A 20,982-nucleotide genomic window follows, 5' to 3' on the forward strand; every position below is an offset into this window, starting at 1 on the left:
AAATTTGGTAAAATCTTTTTAAAATAATTGAATTTTTGAAAAATATAAATAAAAATAATCAAATTTTTGAGGAAGTTTAATTATAAATACCATCATGATTTCTCCGAAATTTTAGTAAATCTAAAAAAAGTAAATTTTTATTTACTTTCTTCCAAGATAATTGAATCTTAAAAAATTATGATAAAACAATTCTAAGAATTAGTTTTTAAAAATATTTTAATGTAGGTAATTTTGCGAGACTAATTGAATTTCTAAAAAGAATTTTTGTACAATTTAAAAAGAAACTAATTACTTTTTTGATGAATTTTAATTAAAAATTTGGAAGATGATTTTCTTCTCCAAAATGCTAAAAATTATTTTAAAATGTTATTATTATTTTTGTATGTATTTAAATTTTCGGAAATATGTAATTGAAAGTACTGAAAATATTGAATTTTAAAAAATTAGAAGTTGATTTTCATTAATTTTCATTTTTAAATTTACATTTTAAAGATTTTTTATTAAAATTTTTGATAATTCAATTATTTTCAAAATTTGCAATTAAAATTCTTCAAAAGATTTTCAAAAATTGTAACGAAATACTTGAAAAAAATTAATTATTTTCAATTAAATTTTACAAAATTTCCATTATTGAAAAAGATTTTTATTATAGATTTAAAAATAATTTTTGGTTGGGGTACAGTTTTTCTAAAACATATTTTCTAAAATTTTTTTTCTAATATAGGTGAATTTCTAAAAAACTGTTTTGTAATGAAGGTGATTTTCTAATTTTCTTTCTTCTAATAAAGGTAATTTTCTAAAACTTTCTTTTTCTAATAAAGGTACCTAATTTTCAAAAATTTATTTCTAACAATATTCAATTTTTGTAATGACGATAATTAAAAAATAAAATTCACGAAAATTATTAAATTCTTAATAAAAAAAGTACTTGAGATTTCGTTAAAAAATTATAATAAAAAATACAAATTATGCAGATTTTTTAACAAAATTTTTAAATAATCTAGTTAAAAATCGTAATTAACAAATAAAAATTATAGGGATTTTTCCCTAAAGATATTTAAAATTTATAAAAAAATATTTTATAATATTAATTTTGGAAATTTTTGTATAAAAATGATGTAAATTATTTTATCTATTTTTTTTTCAAAGTAGAACAGAATTTTGTTAACAAATAGTAATTTTATACATTTTTTTTTCATTTTCAAAAAGGAACTTATAATTGTAATTAAGAAACAGAAAATATCCAAAATAGTTTCTATTTCTTAATCTTATTGTATTATGAAATTTTACAAATTTTGGGAAAATAAATATTAAAAATCATAACTTTTTAAAAAAACTTTTTTTAGAAATCAAAACTTGTTAGAAAAACTATTTTTAGAAAACAGATTTCATTAGAAATCGCTTTTTTTTAAACAAAAAGGATTAGAAAATATTTTTTAGAAAAAGTGACCGCCTACCATAATTTTTGAAAGATTTGAAATGAAAATCAAAATAAGTTGCATTTTATACTAAAAACTGTTGTTTTTTTTGCAATATTTAAAAAAAAAAGTCGAAAAAGTCGTAATTTTTTAAAATAAGCCGAAAAAAGTCTCAATTTTATTAATTTCCCTGACTTTACTGATATGTGACCACCCTGATATTTTTAAAATTCAAAATGGCATTTTTAATACTTTTTATTACATTTTACATTTTAAATTATTATTGAGTTCTGAATTCAGGTTAATATTTTCAATTTTTTCGTTTGTCTTATTACTTCGGCTTCGGACATTTTTAATTTTAAAAATATAAGGTTAATTGGAAATAAAAGTATTTCGGGAAACAAAAATTCCGCAGATAAAATTAATTCGGGCAAATGGTCATCGTAATAATTCGGGAAAATCTCCATTTGGGAATTTCTATTCAGCAGAATGAGCGAATACCGAAAAAAAAGTCTTGAGCAGAATGTCGTGAGACAACTACCTTAATGAACATTTGATGGTGGAATAAATTACAATCAGCTTGATCACACGCTTGGCATAACAGGGTTGCCACAAATATTTAATTTTATTTGTCCCTGATTTCCAGAAAAAATTTCCACTTTTTCCAAAAAATGTTCTATTACATTTATTTACAAATTTCTTTAATTGTCAAATTATTCAAAAAAAAAAAATCAATAACTTCTTTTTTAAATAAATATTTAATCATTATTATTCTTCATGAAGAATTAAAATTTTTCAAAACATTCAAATTCAAACCTTTATGAAATTCAACAACTTATAAGAATATTATTACAAAACATGAAGAAGGCTATCACTCCGGAGTGATTGCCTTCTTCATTTTTTTTAATAATTTAAATTAAATTAATAGAAAATTTGGATTCTTTGGCCTAAACATCAAAACACAAATTATATTACGATCCAAAAACTGACTTTTAACAAATTTAAATTAACATACAATTTTTCAAAAAAAAAGTTCATTATTTACAAAAATGCTAATAAAATCCTTCGCAAGAATTTAATTATTTTTACAAGTAGTAAAATTTCTGAAAAAAATTCAATTATTTAAAAAAATGTACCTAATAAAATTCGTTGCAATAATTCAATTATTTTCATAAAATAATAAATCGATTATTCGGTAATTTATTTTTAAATCAATTTTTATTAGAAAATTCTAGAAGAATTCAATTATTAAAATTAAAAAATAAATAATTTATTAAATAATTGAATGTTTATTAAAATTTGTCAAAACAAATTTTAATAAAATTTTCAAGAATAATTACATTTTTCGAGAAATTCGATTAAAATATTGTATCAAAAATAATTAAAATCCTGCGATGAGTTTCATTATTCATGAAATTAATTAAAATTATCCCAACAATTTTATTCAAATTTTTCTAAAATAATTGCATTTCGGAAAAGAATTTTATTATTTATAAAGATACTTGAAATTTTGAAAAGAATTTTTTTTTTCTCATAATTGAATTTCTGCGAAAAATTTTATTTTATTTATAAAAATAATTGAATTCTTGAAAAGAATTGACTTATAAAAATCTTTTTCAAAAATTGATATTTTTCGAAAGATTTTATGAAATTTTTTATTTTTAATAATTGAATTCCTGTGAAAAATTTATTATTTATGAAAATAATTGAATTTTTTCGAAGAAATTTATTAAAAATTTTGTAAATAATTGAATTCCTGTGAAATTTTGCCAAGAATTTTATTAAAAGTTATAAAAATAATTAAATTTTGATGAAGAATTTTATTATTTATAAAGATATTTGAAATTTTGACAAAAATTTTAAAAAAATTTTTAAACATAATTTAATTTCTGCGAAGAATTTTATTACTTTTGAAAATAATTTAATTCTTTCTAGAATTTTATTGAAGTTTATAAAAATTATTAAATTTCGGTGAAGAATTTCATTATTTATAAAAATAATTGAATTCTTGAAAAGAACTTTGTTCAAATTTTTTTTAAATAATTGAATTCTTGCGACGAATTTTATAAAAATCTTTTTAAATAATTGATATTTTTCGAAAAATTTTATGAAATTTTGTATTTTAAATAATTGAAATGCTGCGAAGAATTTTTATAATTTTTGAAAATAATTTGAATTTCTGGAATGATTTACAACTTTTCGAAAATTAAATTTTTTTTTAGTATTTTTAACTAAAATTCTTCTATCAATCTAGTATTTATGAAAATTGTAAAATTTATTCATTAAATAATTTATAAGTCATAATTTTATTATAGTTCTTGAAAAATTAAATTATTTAAAAAGAAATTATTGTCAGAAATAGAAAAAATTGAAGGTTTTGTATTAAAATTCGTGGTAATTTCATAGTTTACGAGGCAAACGAAAAAACATCAAAATTTAGAGTTTTCTCATGAATTTTCAAAAATTCAATTTTTTTTCTAGTACTTTTATTAAAAATCCCTGACTTTTCCCTGAATTCCCTGACCTGTGGCAACCCTGCATAAGATAAGGAAAGCCGTTACTTATATTCGTGTCTCCGCAATTATTAAATTCTTGATAACAAAATCCACTTTCATATTTGTCTATTGCGCAGACACAAATATAAAAAAGTGCCAGCTAACATAAAAACCAAGGGCTGCAGTCACGTTAATAGAAAAAAAAAATACTTTTACAATAATCATCCAAGTAGATGATATTAAAGAGAATATTAAATCTAGATAAACCCACAGAAAACTTGTAGATATTACGCACTGACACTGATGGAGATCAATTATTATAATTGATAATTTATCATTGGCTAGTAGTTATCGATTCTGTTTTGTAGTTTAAGCTATTTTTTCGTAGCTTCAGCAATTTGTTATTTTGAAAATTCCTACTTTTAACAGGGGGGGGGCATTAATTTAAATAAATTATTTTCTCTATATGTAATTGGGAGTTTGACATCAGGTGCGTTTACGATATCGAGATCGCGAGTTAATACCACAACAAAGAGAGAATAGAGAATGTGAAAAAGGAAAAGACAATGAACCTTTAATCTTCCTTTCGATTGCCGTTTCGAGTTCAGCCTCTTTTTTCTGCGCTTCAGGGCTCGGCTTCGGCGCTCCAGGGAAGGTTACCAGCACTATACTCATATTGTCTCGGCTGCCCTGTAAAAATAATAATCATTATCAAACAAATTTTAAACACAATCCATATAACCTCCTTGCAATTTCTTTATTTATTCTAAATTTTTATTCTTCTCCAACGTCATATAAATTTCACTTTTTCAAATTTTACACATACAGACTTCGCACTCGATAATTAATTTTAAAAAAGTAGCAAAAAGTATCTTTCAAACTAAAAAAAAGTAGTAAAAAAAAGTATAGCTATCAAAAAATTAAACTTGACGACCAAAAAAAACTCATTTTAGATACTTTACAAAACTGCCAAAAATTCCATTCTATATTTTATTTTCAGACTTTTTCCTAATTTTCATCACAAATATTTTACTTCTTTCTTATCCTGCCAATAAATTGAATTCCTGCAACGAATTTTATTATTCATTATAAAGCAATTTAAATATTTATAAAAATAATTTAATTCTTATTGAGAAGAATTTTATTAAAATTTTTAAATAATCGATTTCTTTCGACTAATTTTATGCAAATTCTAATTTAAATAATTGAATACCTGAGAAATTTTTAATATTCATGAAAATAATTGAATTCTTAAGACGATTTTTACAAAAAACCTTTTTTAAATAATTGAATTCTGTTTGGAAATTTTATGAAAATAGTAGATATTGAAAATCATTTAATTGCGAAAAGTTTTTAAAGATAATTAAATTTGACAAAGAATTCTATTAAAAATTTTGACAATAATTGAATGTCTATGTGGTATTTTCAGGGTGGTCACAAGTTTCAGTTTATCAATTTTCCTGACATTTCCCTGACAATTTACTGACATTAAAATTACTTTCCCTAACAAAATTTTTTTTAAAGGAAAATATGAATGTTTATGGAAAATGAGTAAAATTTATGAATTTTAATAATTTCTAAAACTTACAATTATAACCCTTCCTGAATTCAATTATTTTCTACAATTTTCAAGTAAACTTCATCTCTGAATCAATTAATTTAAATAATTTCCCAAAAGTTCTTCTAGAATTCAATTATTTAAATACAAAAATAAAATTTTTTATAATAATTGTAATTATATAAATATAATAGTTTTTCAATTTTGAATAATTTCCAAACAATTAAAATTAGGTTAAATCTTTTGAACATAATTGAATTTTTGAAAAATATAAATAAAAATGATCAAATTTTTGAAGAATTTTAATTATAAACAGGACCATTATTTTTCAAAAATTTTAGTAACTCCAAAAAGTAAATTTTCATAAATTTTTATTTACAATGTTCGAAGATAATTGAACCTTAAAAAATTATTATAAAACAATTATAATAATTAGTTTTTAAAAATATTTTAATGTAATTTTTCGAAAATAATTGAATTCCTTAAAAAAATTTTTGTATAATTTAAAAAACTAATTAATTTTTTTTTAAATTTTAATTAAAAATTTTGAACTTGATTGTATTCTCCAAAATGTTAAAAGGAATTCTAAAATATTATTTTTGTATGTATTTGAATTTTTGGAAATATGTAATTGAAAATACTGAAAACATTGAATTATAAAAAATTAGAAGCTAATTTTCATTAATTTTCATTTTTAAATTTACCTATAAGATTTTTCATTAAAATTTTTGATATTTCAATTATTTTTAAAATTTGCAATTAAAATTCTTCAAAAATTGATTTTTAAATATTGTAAATAAATACTTGAAATGTTTGGAAGAAAAGTCAAAAAAGTCGCAATTTTTGAAAATAAGTCGAAAAAATTCTCGATTTTCTTAATTTCCCTGACTTTACTGACTTTACTGACATGTGGCCACCCTGATTTTATTACATTTATTTTTTGAAAATAATTGAATTCCTAAAAAGCATTTTATTATTTATGAAAATAATTGAATTCTTGCGAACGATTTTATAAGGATTTTTTTAAATAATTGAATTTCCAACAATAAATTTATTACTTTTAAATAAAATTGAATTCTTGTGATGATTATTAATTGTATTTATGAAAATAATTGAATTTTGCAAACAATTTTATTAAAATGCACCAAAATAATTAAATTTTCGGGAATAATTTTCTTATTTATCCACAAAATTGAATTCTTTCGAAGAGTTATTTATGTAAATAAATTGAATTTTTGGGAATAATTTTATTAAAATCTAAAAGAATAATTAAATTATTTCAAAAAAATTTAATAAAAATTGTATTTAAAAAAATTGATTTCTTTTGGACAATTTTATTAAAATATTTTAAAAAATAATTAAATTCCTGTGAAAAATTCTAATATTTTTGTAAATATATAATTGAATTCTTCCAAACGATTTTATTAGAATTTTTTAAAATAATTGAATTACTAATAAGAAATTTATAACTTTTCAAAATAATTGAATTTTTATGATAAATATTGTTATTTATGAAAGGAGTTGAATTTTGCAAAGAATTTTAATAAAATGCCTCAAAATAATTGAATTTTCAGGAACAAAATTGTTATTTATCGACGTAATTAAATTCTTTTCAAGAACTATTTATGTAAATAATTTAATTTTTGGGAAGAATTTTAATCTAAAAGAATAATTGAATTATTTCAATTCTTTTGCGAAATTTTATGGAAATGCCAGATGTTGAATATAATTGAATTTCGAATATTTTTTTGAAAATAATTGAATCGTGTTAAAGAATTTGATTATAATTTTTTAGAATCGTTTTTTGATTTCTAGTATTAGCGAATTTAAAGTAGTGGAAATTCTTAAAAAAAAATATTTCTATACTTTGTTAAGAAAGATGAAATTGAAAATAAATTTAAATAAATAAGTATAAAATTTAATTTATAAATACTGTAAATGATTTGTTTTTAAATAAATTTTCAAGAATGATAGAAACACAAAGTGAACTTGATTTAAATCAAAAGCATTAAATCCCTAAATATCTGATTCATTACTATGCAGAGGCCATTGCCAAAACCTCTTGGCACTAACTTTCATGTATTCACATTAAGTTTAGAAACTACTTATCGTATTATTTACCCACGTTATTACTCTGTTGTGTAGGTTTTTAAACAATACCCACACTTTTCATTTAATTAATTACACATCGTTTCGTCATTAAACAACTCTAATTATTTTGATTTACATTTTATTTTACACTATCGACAGTATTATTAATTCTTAAAACGAAGAGTTACTTTTCTCATAAAAAAATAATAATAATTGCAAAGATAATGTAAAAATATTTATCAATTACGATCGTATTACAAGTAATACATTTTTTCGCATGAATTTAATTATTTAAAAAAATGTAATAAAATTCGTTGTTTGAATTCAATTATTTTCATAAATAATAAAATTCTTTACATAATTTCTTATTAAATAACTTTTAAATAACTTCGCATAAATTCAATTATGTTCAAAAAATTTTTTTAAATTCTCGTATAAATTTCAATTATCTTTATAAATAATAAATTTCTTCTCCAAAATTCAATTATTTTCAAAAAATTTAATAAAATTCTTGGCAAAATTTCAATTATTTTCAAAAATTTTCCTCATTTCAATTATTTTTTATATCTACTATTTTAATAAAATTTTCCAAAAGAATTATATTATTTAAACAAAATTTTAAAAAAAATTTAACAGGAATTCAATTACCTACCAATTTCTTTTATAAATTTCTTCGCATCAATTCAATTATTTTAAATTTTTTAATGAAATTTCTCGAAAGAATTCAAATATATGAGGAAAATTGAAAAAAATAGTCTGAGAAATTCAATTATTTCGAAAAATTCAAATAAAATTCTTTTAATAATTCTATTATTTAAAAAAATGTTGACAAAATTCTTTACAAGATTTAGTTCATTAAATTGCACTCGAATTTTAATAAAATTTTCCGATACAATTCAATTGTTTTCAATACATTTCTTCTTAAGAATTCAATTATTTTCACAAGTATGTAATACATCTTTTATGGGAATTCAATTATTTAAAGGAATTTGAATAAAATTCTTCGCTAGAAATCAATTATTTTCTTTCTTCAGAATTCAATTATTTTTAAAAATTTTGATAGAATACTTTATAAATTTGAAAAATTATAATAAAATCGGTCATAGAATACAATTATTTTCGTAAAATACAACATTTTTTCACAAATACAATTATTGTCAAAAATGTTTGTAAAACTCTTCGAAAAAATTCAATTATTTTCGTAAAAAATAAAATTCTTCTAAGCAATTCAATTATTTAAGAAATTTTAATAAAATTCTTCCCAAGAATTCAATTTTTTTCAAAAATAAACATTTTCACAGGAATTTAATTATTAAAAAAAAATTTTTTTTTAAATTCTTTGTCAGATTTCAATTATTTTCAATTTTTCAATAAAATTTAATTATTTTTAAAAAGTTTTTAAAAATTCTGAAAAATTCAATTATTTAAAAAAATTTGAATAAAATTCTTAACAAGAAATTAATTATTTTCATAAATAATAATATTTTTCTCTGGAATTCAATTATTTTTACCAGGGTGTCTACTATTTTCGTCTAACAAAATTCCCGGTTATTTCCCGGTTTTTCCCGGTTTTTTTTCATATCAAATTTAAATTTAAATTTGATTTCAAACATAAATAAATCATTAAATTTTTTGAAAATAATGTTTTTTTCAATAATTTTAATTAAAAACTTGGAAAATACTTGAATTAAACAAAGAATTTTTTCAAGTTTTTAAAAATAATCTTGTCTCTTTATAATTATAGGTTGAAAATTGTATTTTTCAATTTTATTAAAATTACATTGATAATAATTGAACTTCTGCAAAGAATTTTACTATTTATAAAAATAATTGAATCCTTCCAAAGAATGCTATTATTTATGAAAATAATTTAATTTTTGTGAAGAATTTTATTAAAATTTTTGAAAACAATAAGCAGCAATAATTAATTATTTACTTAATATGTAATAAACATTTAATTTGCTCAAGAAATAAATAAATATCATTTATTTGAACATTTAGAAATTTAAAATGATAAAAATTTAAGAGAAGTTCAATAATTATAATTATTAAATAATAATAGAATAGTATAATTTTTAGAAGCAAAAAATTGATTTAAAACTGTAAGAGGGACTTAAAATTTTAAAAATAAAATTATAATTGTGGTCACTAACTTCCCTTGATTATTTTCGAAAAATTTCGAAAAAAAAAATTCAATTATTTTTTAAAAAAAGTAAAAAAATTTCAATGATTTGTTTAGAAAAATTCAATTATCTTGAAACAATAGAATTAAAAAATTACAACAATTTTATTTTTTAGATTTAAAAAAAATTTTGCGAAAGTTCAATTTTATTAAACAATTTTAAGTATGTATATTTTTTTAAATTAACTAATAAAAATATTAATTATTAATCTTCGCAGTAAGAAACATGAATACATTAGAATTTTACTCTTTATAATATTCAATTATTAATCAATTATTAAATTAAAATACTTTGAAAATTCTATTTGTTATAAAAAGTTTCTAATGAATTTCTTTAACAAATTTAATGACATATTTTCAGTCGAATTTCACAATATTTCTATTAACTCCATAATTTTTTTAAAATTTATTTACATAATATATTTGAATTGGTAACTGATTTTTTATCATCAAATTAATTATTTTTAACTAACTTAAATTTAGAGAACAGTATAAATATCTATAAAAATTGAAATAAAAATTGATTTTTTAAAAACAAATTAAAATAATAAAACTTTTTTAATTTTTGTGAAAAAATTCCCGGTTCGGTATAAAATTCCCGGCTAATTCCCGGTTTTTCCCGGTCAAATAAAATTCCCGGTTATTTCCCGGTTTTCCCGGAATTCCCGGTTAGTAGACACCCTGTTTTTACAAATAAAATTCTTCACAGGAATTCAATTCTTTAAAAAGATTTTTAATCAAATTCGTTGCAAGAATTCAATTATTTTCATAAATAACAAAACTTATCGCAAAATTTCAATTATTTTTATAAAATTTTAAATAAAATGATAGAAAATTGCATATTTATTCTTACAATTTTTTTCTAAATTCGCCGAAATAATTCAATTGTTATTAAAAATTTTGATAGATTCTTAGAATTTCACTTTTACGAAGAATTGTATTAACACTTTTGAAAATATTTAATTTCTTTTAAGTAATTTAGTTAAAATTTAAATAAAATTTGTTATATTAAAGAATTTTTCAATAATTTTTGAAAATAATTGAAAACTTTTTGAAGAATTTTATTAAAATTTTTGAAAATAATTGACTTCTTGAGAAGAATTTAAAAAAAAATTTTGACAATAATTGAATTCTTGAGAAGAATTTCCCTATCTATTTATAATTAGATAGTTTAATTCTTGACGAGAATTTTCAAAAAATTTTGAAAATAATTTAATTTCTGCAAAATATTTTATTACTTTTTAAAAGAATTGAATTCTTGTGATGAATTTTGATATTTATCAAAATAATTGAATTTTGGAAAAGAATTTTATTATATTTCCTTAGAATAATTGATTGTATGGGAAGAATTTATGCGATTGTTTTTTATCAAGCTAATTGAATTTTTTTGCAAAATTACTTAAAAATTTTTGAAAATAATTGATTTTCTGCGACGAATTAAATGTTATTTATGAAAATATTTGAATTATTGCAACAAATTTTATTGTTTTATTGAATAATTAAATGTTTCTTAAAATTGAATTCTTTCCTCAAGTTTTAATAAAATTTTTAATAATAATTGCATTTTTCAAGGAATTTATTTAAAATTGCATTAAAATATTTGAAATTCTACGATGAAAATAATTGAATTCGTAAATGAAATTTTATTATTTATGAAAATAATTGAATCTTTTCGTAGAATTGTATCAAAAAGTTTTTTCTCTAATTAAATCTGTTGATAAATTTTATGAAAATAGTAAATATTAAAAATTATTGAATTGCAAAAAACTTTTGAAAATAATTAAACTTTTGCAAAGATTTTTATAAATTTTTGAAAATAATTGAATTTTTGGCGAAAAATTTTGCCATTTGTAAAGATAATTGAATTCTTGACGAGATATTTGTGAAAATTTATAAAAATAATTGAATTTCTTCGAAGAATTTTATTACTTTTGAAAATAATTGAATTCTTGTGATGAATATTGTAATTTATGAAAACAATTGAATCTTGTAAAGAATTTTATTAAAATTCCTAAAAATTATTGAATTTCTGTGAAGAATTTTGTTATTTATCAAGATAATTGCATTAAATCTTTTGTAATAATTAAAGAATATTAAAACAACAAACTTCTAAACATAATTGAGACTTGACTTCACCAAAATGCTAATCTTACAAATTTTATAAATTTCATTAAAAATTTCATCGATCATAAATTTGAAGATTTGAAACTTTCAAAACAAAAGTTTCCAATAGGGATCCTCACAGCCAAACTTGACCAGTAGAAAGCAGCACCACTATAAGATTTTATGGCGCAAAATTTTAAATGTGATTTGTTGCATAATATTAATTAAACAATATAAATGGTTTTTGTTCATGTAAATGAAGAATAAAATCATTAGATCCGAAATATTGGTTATAATAAAGTACGGAAAACTATTTAAAGATGTTGGGAGATTCAAAATTGAAATGTGTTTACAATATTTTTAATAACAGGCAACATAACCTCAATTTTTTTTATCTATACTTTTACGATACTGTGACTTGCAAAACCGACTTTTTTCCTGTGACACAAATTCCTCACCCAAGTAATTCAATTTTTAACTTTTCAAAATTCCAAAAAAAGTATTTATTTACTTCGCCCATTTGTTTGTAAAACAAATATGACTTTTCGCGAAATCAAAAATTAAGCGCTAGACAAATCTTGCTATGGTGCTGCCATCTGAGATTAGCTTTACATATAATGATCCCCATTGAAAGTTTCAACGGCACTTTACTAAATTTGGTGTAAATTAATCATTAGAAGATAAAAGAAAAAAATAGGGGGAATTTAGGGGAAATTTTGAAAATAGGGTTCGTTTAGGGGCCAAAATGAAAAAAGGGGACTTTTAGGAAAATAGGAGACAGACTGTGAAGACTGTGAGATTGAAGAATCAAGAATCTTACCTTGTATAAACATGTGTCTATGACTTGATTGGTGACGGCCTCCAAGTCGTCGGTGATTAGGAGCCTCGAGTGTATAAAATTGCAGAGGTCCTCATTGGTCATGACGTCCCAGATTCCGTCACAAGCCAGGACTAGGAACTGGTCATTCTCGTCCTGTCGGTCGAGGACGAAGATTTCCGGCTCAGGCGACACCAGCTGCTCGCACGGTCCGCGCCCCTCGACATTTTTGTACTCGTAGTCGCCGAGGGCCCGCGACACTGCCAAAGAGCCATTGACTCTCTGGATCATGACGCTCCCTCCAGCCTTTTGGATTCTCTCCTTCTCCGCCGGCAGTCCCGGTTTGTGGTCTCGCGTCGAGAATATCGGATTGCCTGAGCTGCAAAGAACCGCTCTGGAGTCGCCGCAATTCGCTATGTAGACGTTCCTCGGCGAGATGAAGGCACAGACTGCGGTCGAGCCCGATTTGTCATTGCCAGAACTCATTTCTGGAAGGTCTCGCATCTCATCGTCGAGTCGCAGAAAGCCACAGTGAATTCCCTTTATCACATTCTCAGCTTTAAACTCCTCTGTGTGCATTATACATTCTAGTAGGTGCTCGGAGCTGTGCGCGGAGACGAGCGCACCCGCGTGTCCATCGAACACGGCGAAGTAACTCCAGTCCGTGAGTCCGCCGTCGAGGCCAGTGATGGCCCTGTGAGCGTCCTCCATTTCCAGTCGCCAACCTTGCATGCTGGCCACGCCATATCGCAGCCCATTTCCCGCTCCATTTTCATTATACTTTTCCGTTTTCGGGGTATCCAAAAACGCCCCCATACTCTTTTATTCGTTCTTGTGTCAACAAATCAACTCAATTACTCGTACACAGTCAATTCAATATTATTTATTCAGCATTTTCATTGCTCGATTATTCTAGCGATATCTCGTAGTCTTCCTATCTGAAAAAAAGGATTCACAATTAATGACTTTGAATTGGAATTCAATCGTTATTCTGTGTTTATAGCATTCGCATTTAGCAAAAGACATTCAGGTTCGTTAGGAGGTCCAATAATCATAAAATTTAAAAATTATTATCGCCAAAATTTAAGGAGTGTCGACGATATTAATAAATACTAATTTCACTAAATAATTTTGCGATAAATCACTCACAGATTTTAACCCTTTTGGGCCTCCGGGACATAATATGTGACCAAATCTGAGAAAAGGGACCTTATCAGGGTTGCCACAAATATTTAATTTTATTTTTCCCTGATTTCCAGACAAAATTTCCACTTTTTTCCTGACCCTAAAGAATATTCTGATTCACTCTAAAAATTATTAGATACTCGAAAAAATGTTCTATTACATTTATTTACAAATTTCTTTAATTGTCAAATTATTCAAAAAAAATCGCCTTCTTCATGTTTTATAATAATTTAAATTACCATAAAATTTTTCAAAAAAAAAGTTAATTATTTACAAAAATCCTAATAAAATCCTACGCAAGAATTTAATTATTTTTACAAGTAGCAAAATTTATCAAAAAAATGTAATAAAATTCGTTACAATAATTCATTAATTTTCATAAATAATAAATCGATTATTCGGTAATTCATTATTAAATCAATTTTTATTAGAAAATTCTAGAAGAATTCAATTATTAAAATTAAAAAATTTAATTATTTTGTTCTTATTTTTTGGTTCTAAAGTTATTACAATTTTTTTAAAATAATTGCATTTCGGAAAAGAATTTTACTACACGGAGAAACTTTTTCTTATAATATTAAATATATTTGGTTATGTTTATTCTAAAAGTACGTTAGAATGTGAGGATTTTTCGTGCGTTGTGCTAATAATTTCAACATTAATACGAAAATATGATAAGTTCGTTATATATTAAGCAACCTTCGGTGTACAAAAATTACTATCTGCATTAGAAATAGTCTTATTTTTCTTTAGAAAAGAATAAAATGCTAGTTTTTGTTTGTGAAATAATACGGTAATTCTAACCTTTTTTCCACATATAGATAGAATATATAACAGACATTCTAACGTAGCATACCAATTTTGGAAGGACTGCGGGCGGACTTAACCGATTTCGCCCGAGCATCACCGAGACCATCACCTGACGTCGCGAACTAACCCTAATGTTTTCGAAGTTGAAATTCACACGTGTATGAAAGAAAAAAACCTTTTATTAATAAACGTGAATGTCTCCTCATGCCAAATTAAATTCAAGAACTGTTCCTCAATATAACATAATTTTTTTCACGACTTTTACTTATTTACATAATTTGATTAGTAAGTTATTTTAAAAAATGCTCTCTCTCGAAGGCACATATTTTTCCACTCGTTTAATATATAAGGACGATTCAGCTGTGTACTTCTAACGAATCGTGCGATCTTTCGGTTTCCGTGACCAATCGTCGTGTCTTTACTTGCGTGTGCGTGTGTGCGTTAATAATATAGGTTAGGTTCTTACGTCGTGTTAAATATATTTACCTACAGTTACAGTGACATACACTAATGCCATCTACCATCAGATCCAAGTATCACTATCGTCTCTATGAGTATCTATAGACAATTAATTTGTTGTGTTTCTTTTTAATTCATGGCTTTCCCAACTTTGCAAAAATTATTATTTTCTTTCTAAAACAACATACTAATTTTCGTTAGTTTCCTTATGAAGAACTGTAAAATATATACTGAATGAGTGTTTTTGATAGTCTCAATAGCAATTTCTATAACCTATGTCGTTTTTCCCTTGAATCTAACCTAACATACTAAAATGTCTCACCAGTTTTAAGAATTATTGGTATTAAAAGTTTCTCCGTGTATTTATAATAAAGATTGAATTCTTGTGAAATTTTGCCAAAAATTTTATTAAAATTTTTAAAAATAATTGAATTTTGATGAGGAATTTTATTATTTATAAAGATAATTGAAATTTTGACGAGAATTTTTTTTAATTTTCAAACATAATTGAAATTCTGCGAAGAATTTTTATAATTTTTGAAAATAATTTGAATTTCTGGAATGATTTCTAACTTTTCCAAAATTTAATTTTTTTAGTATTTTTAACTAATATTCTTCTATCAATCTAGTATTTATGAAAATTGTAAAAGTTATTCATTAAATAATTTCTAAGTCATAATTTTATCATACTTTTTGAAAAATGAAGTTATTTAAAAAGAAATTATTGTCAGAAATAGAAAAAATTTAAGGTTTTGTATTTAAATTCGTGGTAATTTCATAGTTTACGAGGCAAACGAAAAAACATCAAAATTTAGAGTTTTCTCATGAATTTTCAAAAATTCAATTTATTTTTCCAGTACTTTTACTAAAAATCCCTGACTTTTCCCTGACCTGTGGCAACCCTGCTTATGATCAAACTCAACATTAGATTAAATTAATTAATTAATTAAATTTTAAGTACCTTAAAGTGTAAGAAACCGTCTAAATCTGAAAATCGATTTTTTTGGTCATAAGGTCCCTTTTCTCAGACGCGGTCACATATGGTGGATATCACATCAAAAGTCCACCCCAAAAAAAATGGCCAATTATTCCCAAATTTTTTTTATGATATGCCCTATAGGTTAGTAATTTGTCGGATAAATATTTTTAAATTTTATAAAAAATTGTCCGAGGGGGAGGGGATAGAAGTTCTGAACTTTTGCGTGACACGCTCCACTTTGATTATTATTTCTTACAATTAGAAGAAAAAATTAAAAAAAAAAATTAGGATATGGGTTTTTTTAGATTTTTGCATAGGCTTTCGAATGGCACAGTCTATTTTAAAAAATTTTTTTATTTTGTCACAAAATTTTGAAAAAATAAAAATAAATTTTCACTTTTCGCATCTTTGGGTCCATTTTTTCTTTTTCCTTTTATTTTTAAAAGAAAGCTGAGCTTTTTTCTGATGAAATACTTGTTTTCCAAAAAACCGTTTTTTTTTGTTTTCGAGAAATGAATTTTTGAATATAGCGCATCACGTCGCGTCGTCGCGCCGCAATTTATTTTATAAAACGTTACATTGAACTATTTGCTGCATTTTACAGGGTTTAGACTGACATTAAAACAATATAATGCCTGCATTATAGTTTTTTTTATTTTTTTTTTAAATTAAAAAAAAAAATTTTTAATATTTTTTAATTTTTGTTTATGTTTTTCAAGAGTGGGTTCGCTTTAATCTTGTTAATCGGGAGTTAAATAATGTATTTGAATTATGAATTTATCTTACACAAAGTTTCAATCACAATTATTGTCTATTTTTAGACTTTTCGGTGATCTAAAGGTAAAAAACGACTAAATTCACTTCAATCTTATTACTTGTCGGTTTTTGGAGTCGCTGATTACGAATATGGAGTAAGATTTAAGAAATTTAAATAACGGATCAAGTATGGCAAATGATTGGAATATCGTTATGTTATCTGACCAAAAATCTAGATTAACATTTCCAAACTAATTTTTGTATTTGCCGAGGCATTTGCTATATAATTGAATGAGTGTAAATAAAATGCTAAAACTAAAGAAATCCAAATTACAGAACTGACAATATTGCTGTATATAGGTTCTTAAAGTCACTGTTCACAAATTAACTAACTGGATTCTAAAATTCAAAATTCACGTGTTGCAAGCGTTAGAGATTCAACAGTAGATTAAAGAAAACTTATGAAAATTGATTAAGATTTAAGTTGTCAATAGATTCTTTTCCAAAAAGGAGCACTTTTTATCCCACTATGAGACAGGAGGACGAATTCGAGAAGTGGGGATAACATGATGACAAATGAGGGCAATGGAATTGTGGTTACTTTGAAATGTGGTTCGAGCAGAAACCTAATTTTGATCTACTACACGAACCACATTTTAAACTTCCCACCTTCATTGAAGGTGAAAAATTTTAAATGTCAATGAATTTTAACGGAATTTGAATTTCGAGAGTTTTTTTTGCAACTGATTATGAATTTGAAGTCAGATTTACAAAATTTTAAGTTTTTGACCCATTTTGGTTGCCAAAAATTTTAAAACCTGGTGGGTTTTAACTTTCACTAAACCGGATCCGCAATTTTTTTATTGTAATAATAATAAAACCGATCCATTATTGGGAACACTGTCTACTACTAAACCCATTTTAAGAGCCTTAAGTGAGTCTTAAATTTTGTCAAACACAATTTTGCGACTATTCAATATTTAAAAAAGAACTATTTTAAACTTGGATTACGTCGCTAAACGTAAATAATGTTATTTGCAAAAATTTGCAAAGTATGTATCAAACAAAAAGGTATATTTTTCCCCTTTGAAAATGTTATACATATTTTATTATTTGTTTCACACTCCAGGAAATTTACACTTACCCGTTCAATAGTGTAATTCACAAGGGCAGCAAAAAAATGAACATGGGTAAATAAATTTGACCTTTAAAAATGTGTGTTTCTTTTTATTTATTATCTATTTCTATATACTTAATGTTATAGAATAATAATAAAGTCTATTAAATTTAAATTCTTAATTAAAATATTATTTTATAATTAAATTATTTTTTTTTACAAATTATTAACATTTATTTTTGAAAATTTAATAAAAACGACAAAATATGGTATTACACATTCCTGGAGTGTAAATCTGAAAATTTGCCAAATTTCACACTCCTCAGGGTAAGTTTTATGATCCTTTTTTTCTACATAAAAAAGGCTTTGAGTAAAAAACAATTTGGGTGGTGTTAGAGGTTGATTTTACAAGAATTGTGCGAAAGAAATTCGAAATAAGCCTGAAATTTTGATGCTGATTTTCAGACTTTAGACCTGTGCTTACATAGGCTTTAAATTTCACACAAAGTTCAATTGGATTTGTATTATTGATTTTATGTAATCTATTCAACAGAAAAAAAAGTAATTTGTAAAAACATTTTTGAAAAGTTTTAAAACCTGTTTCTGTGGTTTAATATATATTTTTCGATCATTTTTACTTGTTTCCATTTCGCCATTAAAACCATGAATTGTTTAAATGTTTATTTTTATTAATTTATTTATAAACGAGACTTGAACTTTCGAAATTTCAAAATGAAGACTTACTAGTGAAGAAAAGATAATTTAATTTAGTGAATAAAAAATGAAACTGAAATAATCGATGGGAAATAGTAACATAGTAAACATATAAAATTATAAAGGTCCTTAACATAATAGCTACACGTTTTTTTTTAATTTATTCTTCCAAATAACGAAATTTTTTGCTAAAATTCAATTATTTTCATTATCTACTATTTTAATAAAATTTCACAAAAGAATTTCATTATTTAAAAAAAATTTTAATAAAATTCTTTCTTAAAACTTCAATTATTTTCATAAATAATAACATTTTCACAGATTTCCAATTATTTAAAAAAACAATATTTATTACAATTTTTTGAAAATTTTAAATAAATTTACTCAAAAAATGCAATTCTTCTTAAAATTTTTTTTAAATTTATTTAAAAATGAATTTCAGTTAAAAATTTTAGAATTTACACAGTATATTAAGTCCGCTAATATAATTGAAATAAATAAATTATTCTCGAAAATTTTAATAAAATTCTTTGAAACGATTCAATTATTTTCTAAAATTTTAGGAACTTTGCTGAAATTCAATTATTTTCAATATCTACTATTTTAATAAAATTTCACAAAAGAATTCAATTAATTATAAAAATTTTTATTAAAATTCTTTGCAAAAAACTCCAATTATTTTCATAAATAATATTTTCACAGATTTTTAATTATTTAAAATACAATTTTCATTAAATTTTTTGAAAACTTAAACAGTAAAATTTATTCTGTAAATAATAATTTTTAATAACAAATTCCATACAAAAATTAACTGTGTAAAAAGTAAAATTTGATATTAAAAATCCAATCGTTATTTCCAGAGAAAAATTTATAATATCCGAAGAAAATTTTAATAGAAATTAGTAAAATTTACTTTCAACTCAGTAAAAGTAATTCTAGAAATAATACAAATCCTTTAAAATTGAATAATTTATAAGAATTGCTATTGTAACTTATTAAAAATTATTTTCAAGATTTCAATTCAATTATTTTCTAGAAATTTTAACTAAAATATTTCAAATTACTAACTTATTCAGAATTTTTAATAAATTTTTTTTTACAATTTTCAACTTTTCTAAAACTTTAAATTTGAAACTTTTTGAAATTTAATCTATATTAATATTAATAATAATAATAATAATAATAATAAATTAACACTCTAAAATATAAAAATAGTTACTTATAAATTATTGTAGAAAAACGAATTGATATTAATGCAAAATACGTTTTTTTTTAGAAATTTATTTCAAAGAAAAAATAATTTTATTTATTTTTATTTACTTTATTTATTTGAAAATTAATTTTTAGAAAATTCGCATCATTGCAAAAAATTCATAAATTGATTTATTTTTCACTATTTTATAGGATGTGAAATTTTTTCCGTACTTTTGATAAAATTCCCTGACAAAATAAAACAATTTTATAAAAAAAAGATCATTCAATCTTTTTTTATGAAATACAATTAATAAGTCTTAAAATAAATATTTCTATTTTATTTTTTTCTGAAATAATCAGTATTTTTAACAAAAAATTTCTCGGTTTTTTTTCTCATCAAATTTGATTTTGAATATAGATAAATTTACAAATGGCTTCCAAAATTTTTATTATAGAGTTTTTATGAATAATTAAATTCTTTTGACGAGTATCTTTAAATTTTTTGAAAATAATTTTTTTTTAAAATAATTTTAATTAAAAATTTAGAAAATAATTGAATTAAACAAAGAATTTTTTCAATTTTTTAAAATAATCTTGTCTTTTCATAATTATAATTGAAACTTTGATTTCATTAATTCAATTTTATTAAAATGTATTGATACTAATTGAATTTCTGCAAAGAATTTTAGTATTTATAAAAGTAATTGAATCCTTCAAAAGAATGTTATTATTTATGAAAATAATTAAATGTCTTCGTAGAATTTTATTACAATTTTTGAAAATAATTGAATTGTGGAGAAAAATTTAATTATTTATAAAGATAATTTTAGAATTTTATGGAAATTTATGAAAATAATTGAATAAATCAAAATTTAAATAATAATAGGTAAATAATTAAATAATTCAAAATAATTAAATAATTTAAATAATAATTTTTAAATAATGTTCAAAAGAATTTAGTAAATCTGAAGAATTTTGCTATTTATAGAAATAATTGAATTTTTTCGACGAAATTTAATAAAATTTTTAAGAATAATTACATTTTTTGAGGAATTCGATTAAAATTCTATTAAAAATAATAGAATTTCATTTATTTCAAAAATA

The 20,982-nt window shown here is 22.5% G+C and overlaps 1 protein-coding gene across 4 annotated transcripts in view; it reads right to left on the bottom strand.

Moving 5' to 3' along the window:
* LOC122510052 (protein phosphatase 1A) overlaps positions 1–20,982 on the bottom strand; it is a 55,223-nt gene that overhangs the window by 31,797 nt on the left and 2,444 nt on the right. For 3 of the 4 annotated variants that reach the window (XM_043624444.1, XM_043624440.1, XM_043624443.1), the window contains exons 2-3: positions 12,668–13,602; positions 4,486–4,603 (exon numbers count right to left, since the gene is read on the bottom strand). In XM_043624444.1, the coding sequence (XP_043480379.1) occupies positions 4,486–4,603; positions 12,668–13,480 (931 nt within the window). In that variant the 5' untranslated portion in view covers positions 13,481–13,602. The remainder of the gene's footprint in view (positions 1–4,485; positions 4,604–12,667; positions 13,603–20,982) is intronic. The other variant, XM_043624441.1, reaches the window with a different exon arrangement.

This window comes from Leptopilina heterotoma, unplaced genomic scaffold (assembly GCF_015476425.1).
Source record: "Leptopilina heterotoma isolate Lh14 unplaced genomic scaffold, ASM1547642v1 Lhet_66, whole genome shotgun sequence".
In the NCBI taxonomy this organism is placed as follows: Eukaryota; Metazoa; Arthropoda; class Insecta; order Hymenoptera; family Figitidae; genus Leptopilina; species Leptopilina heterotoma.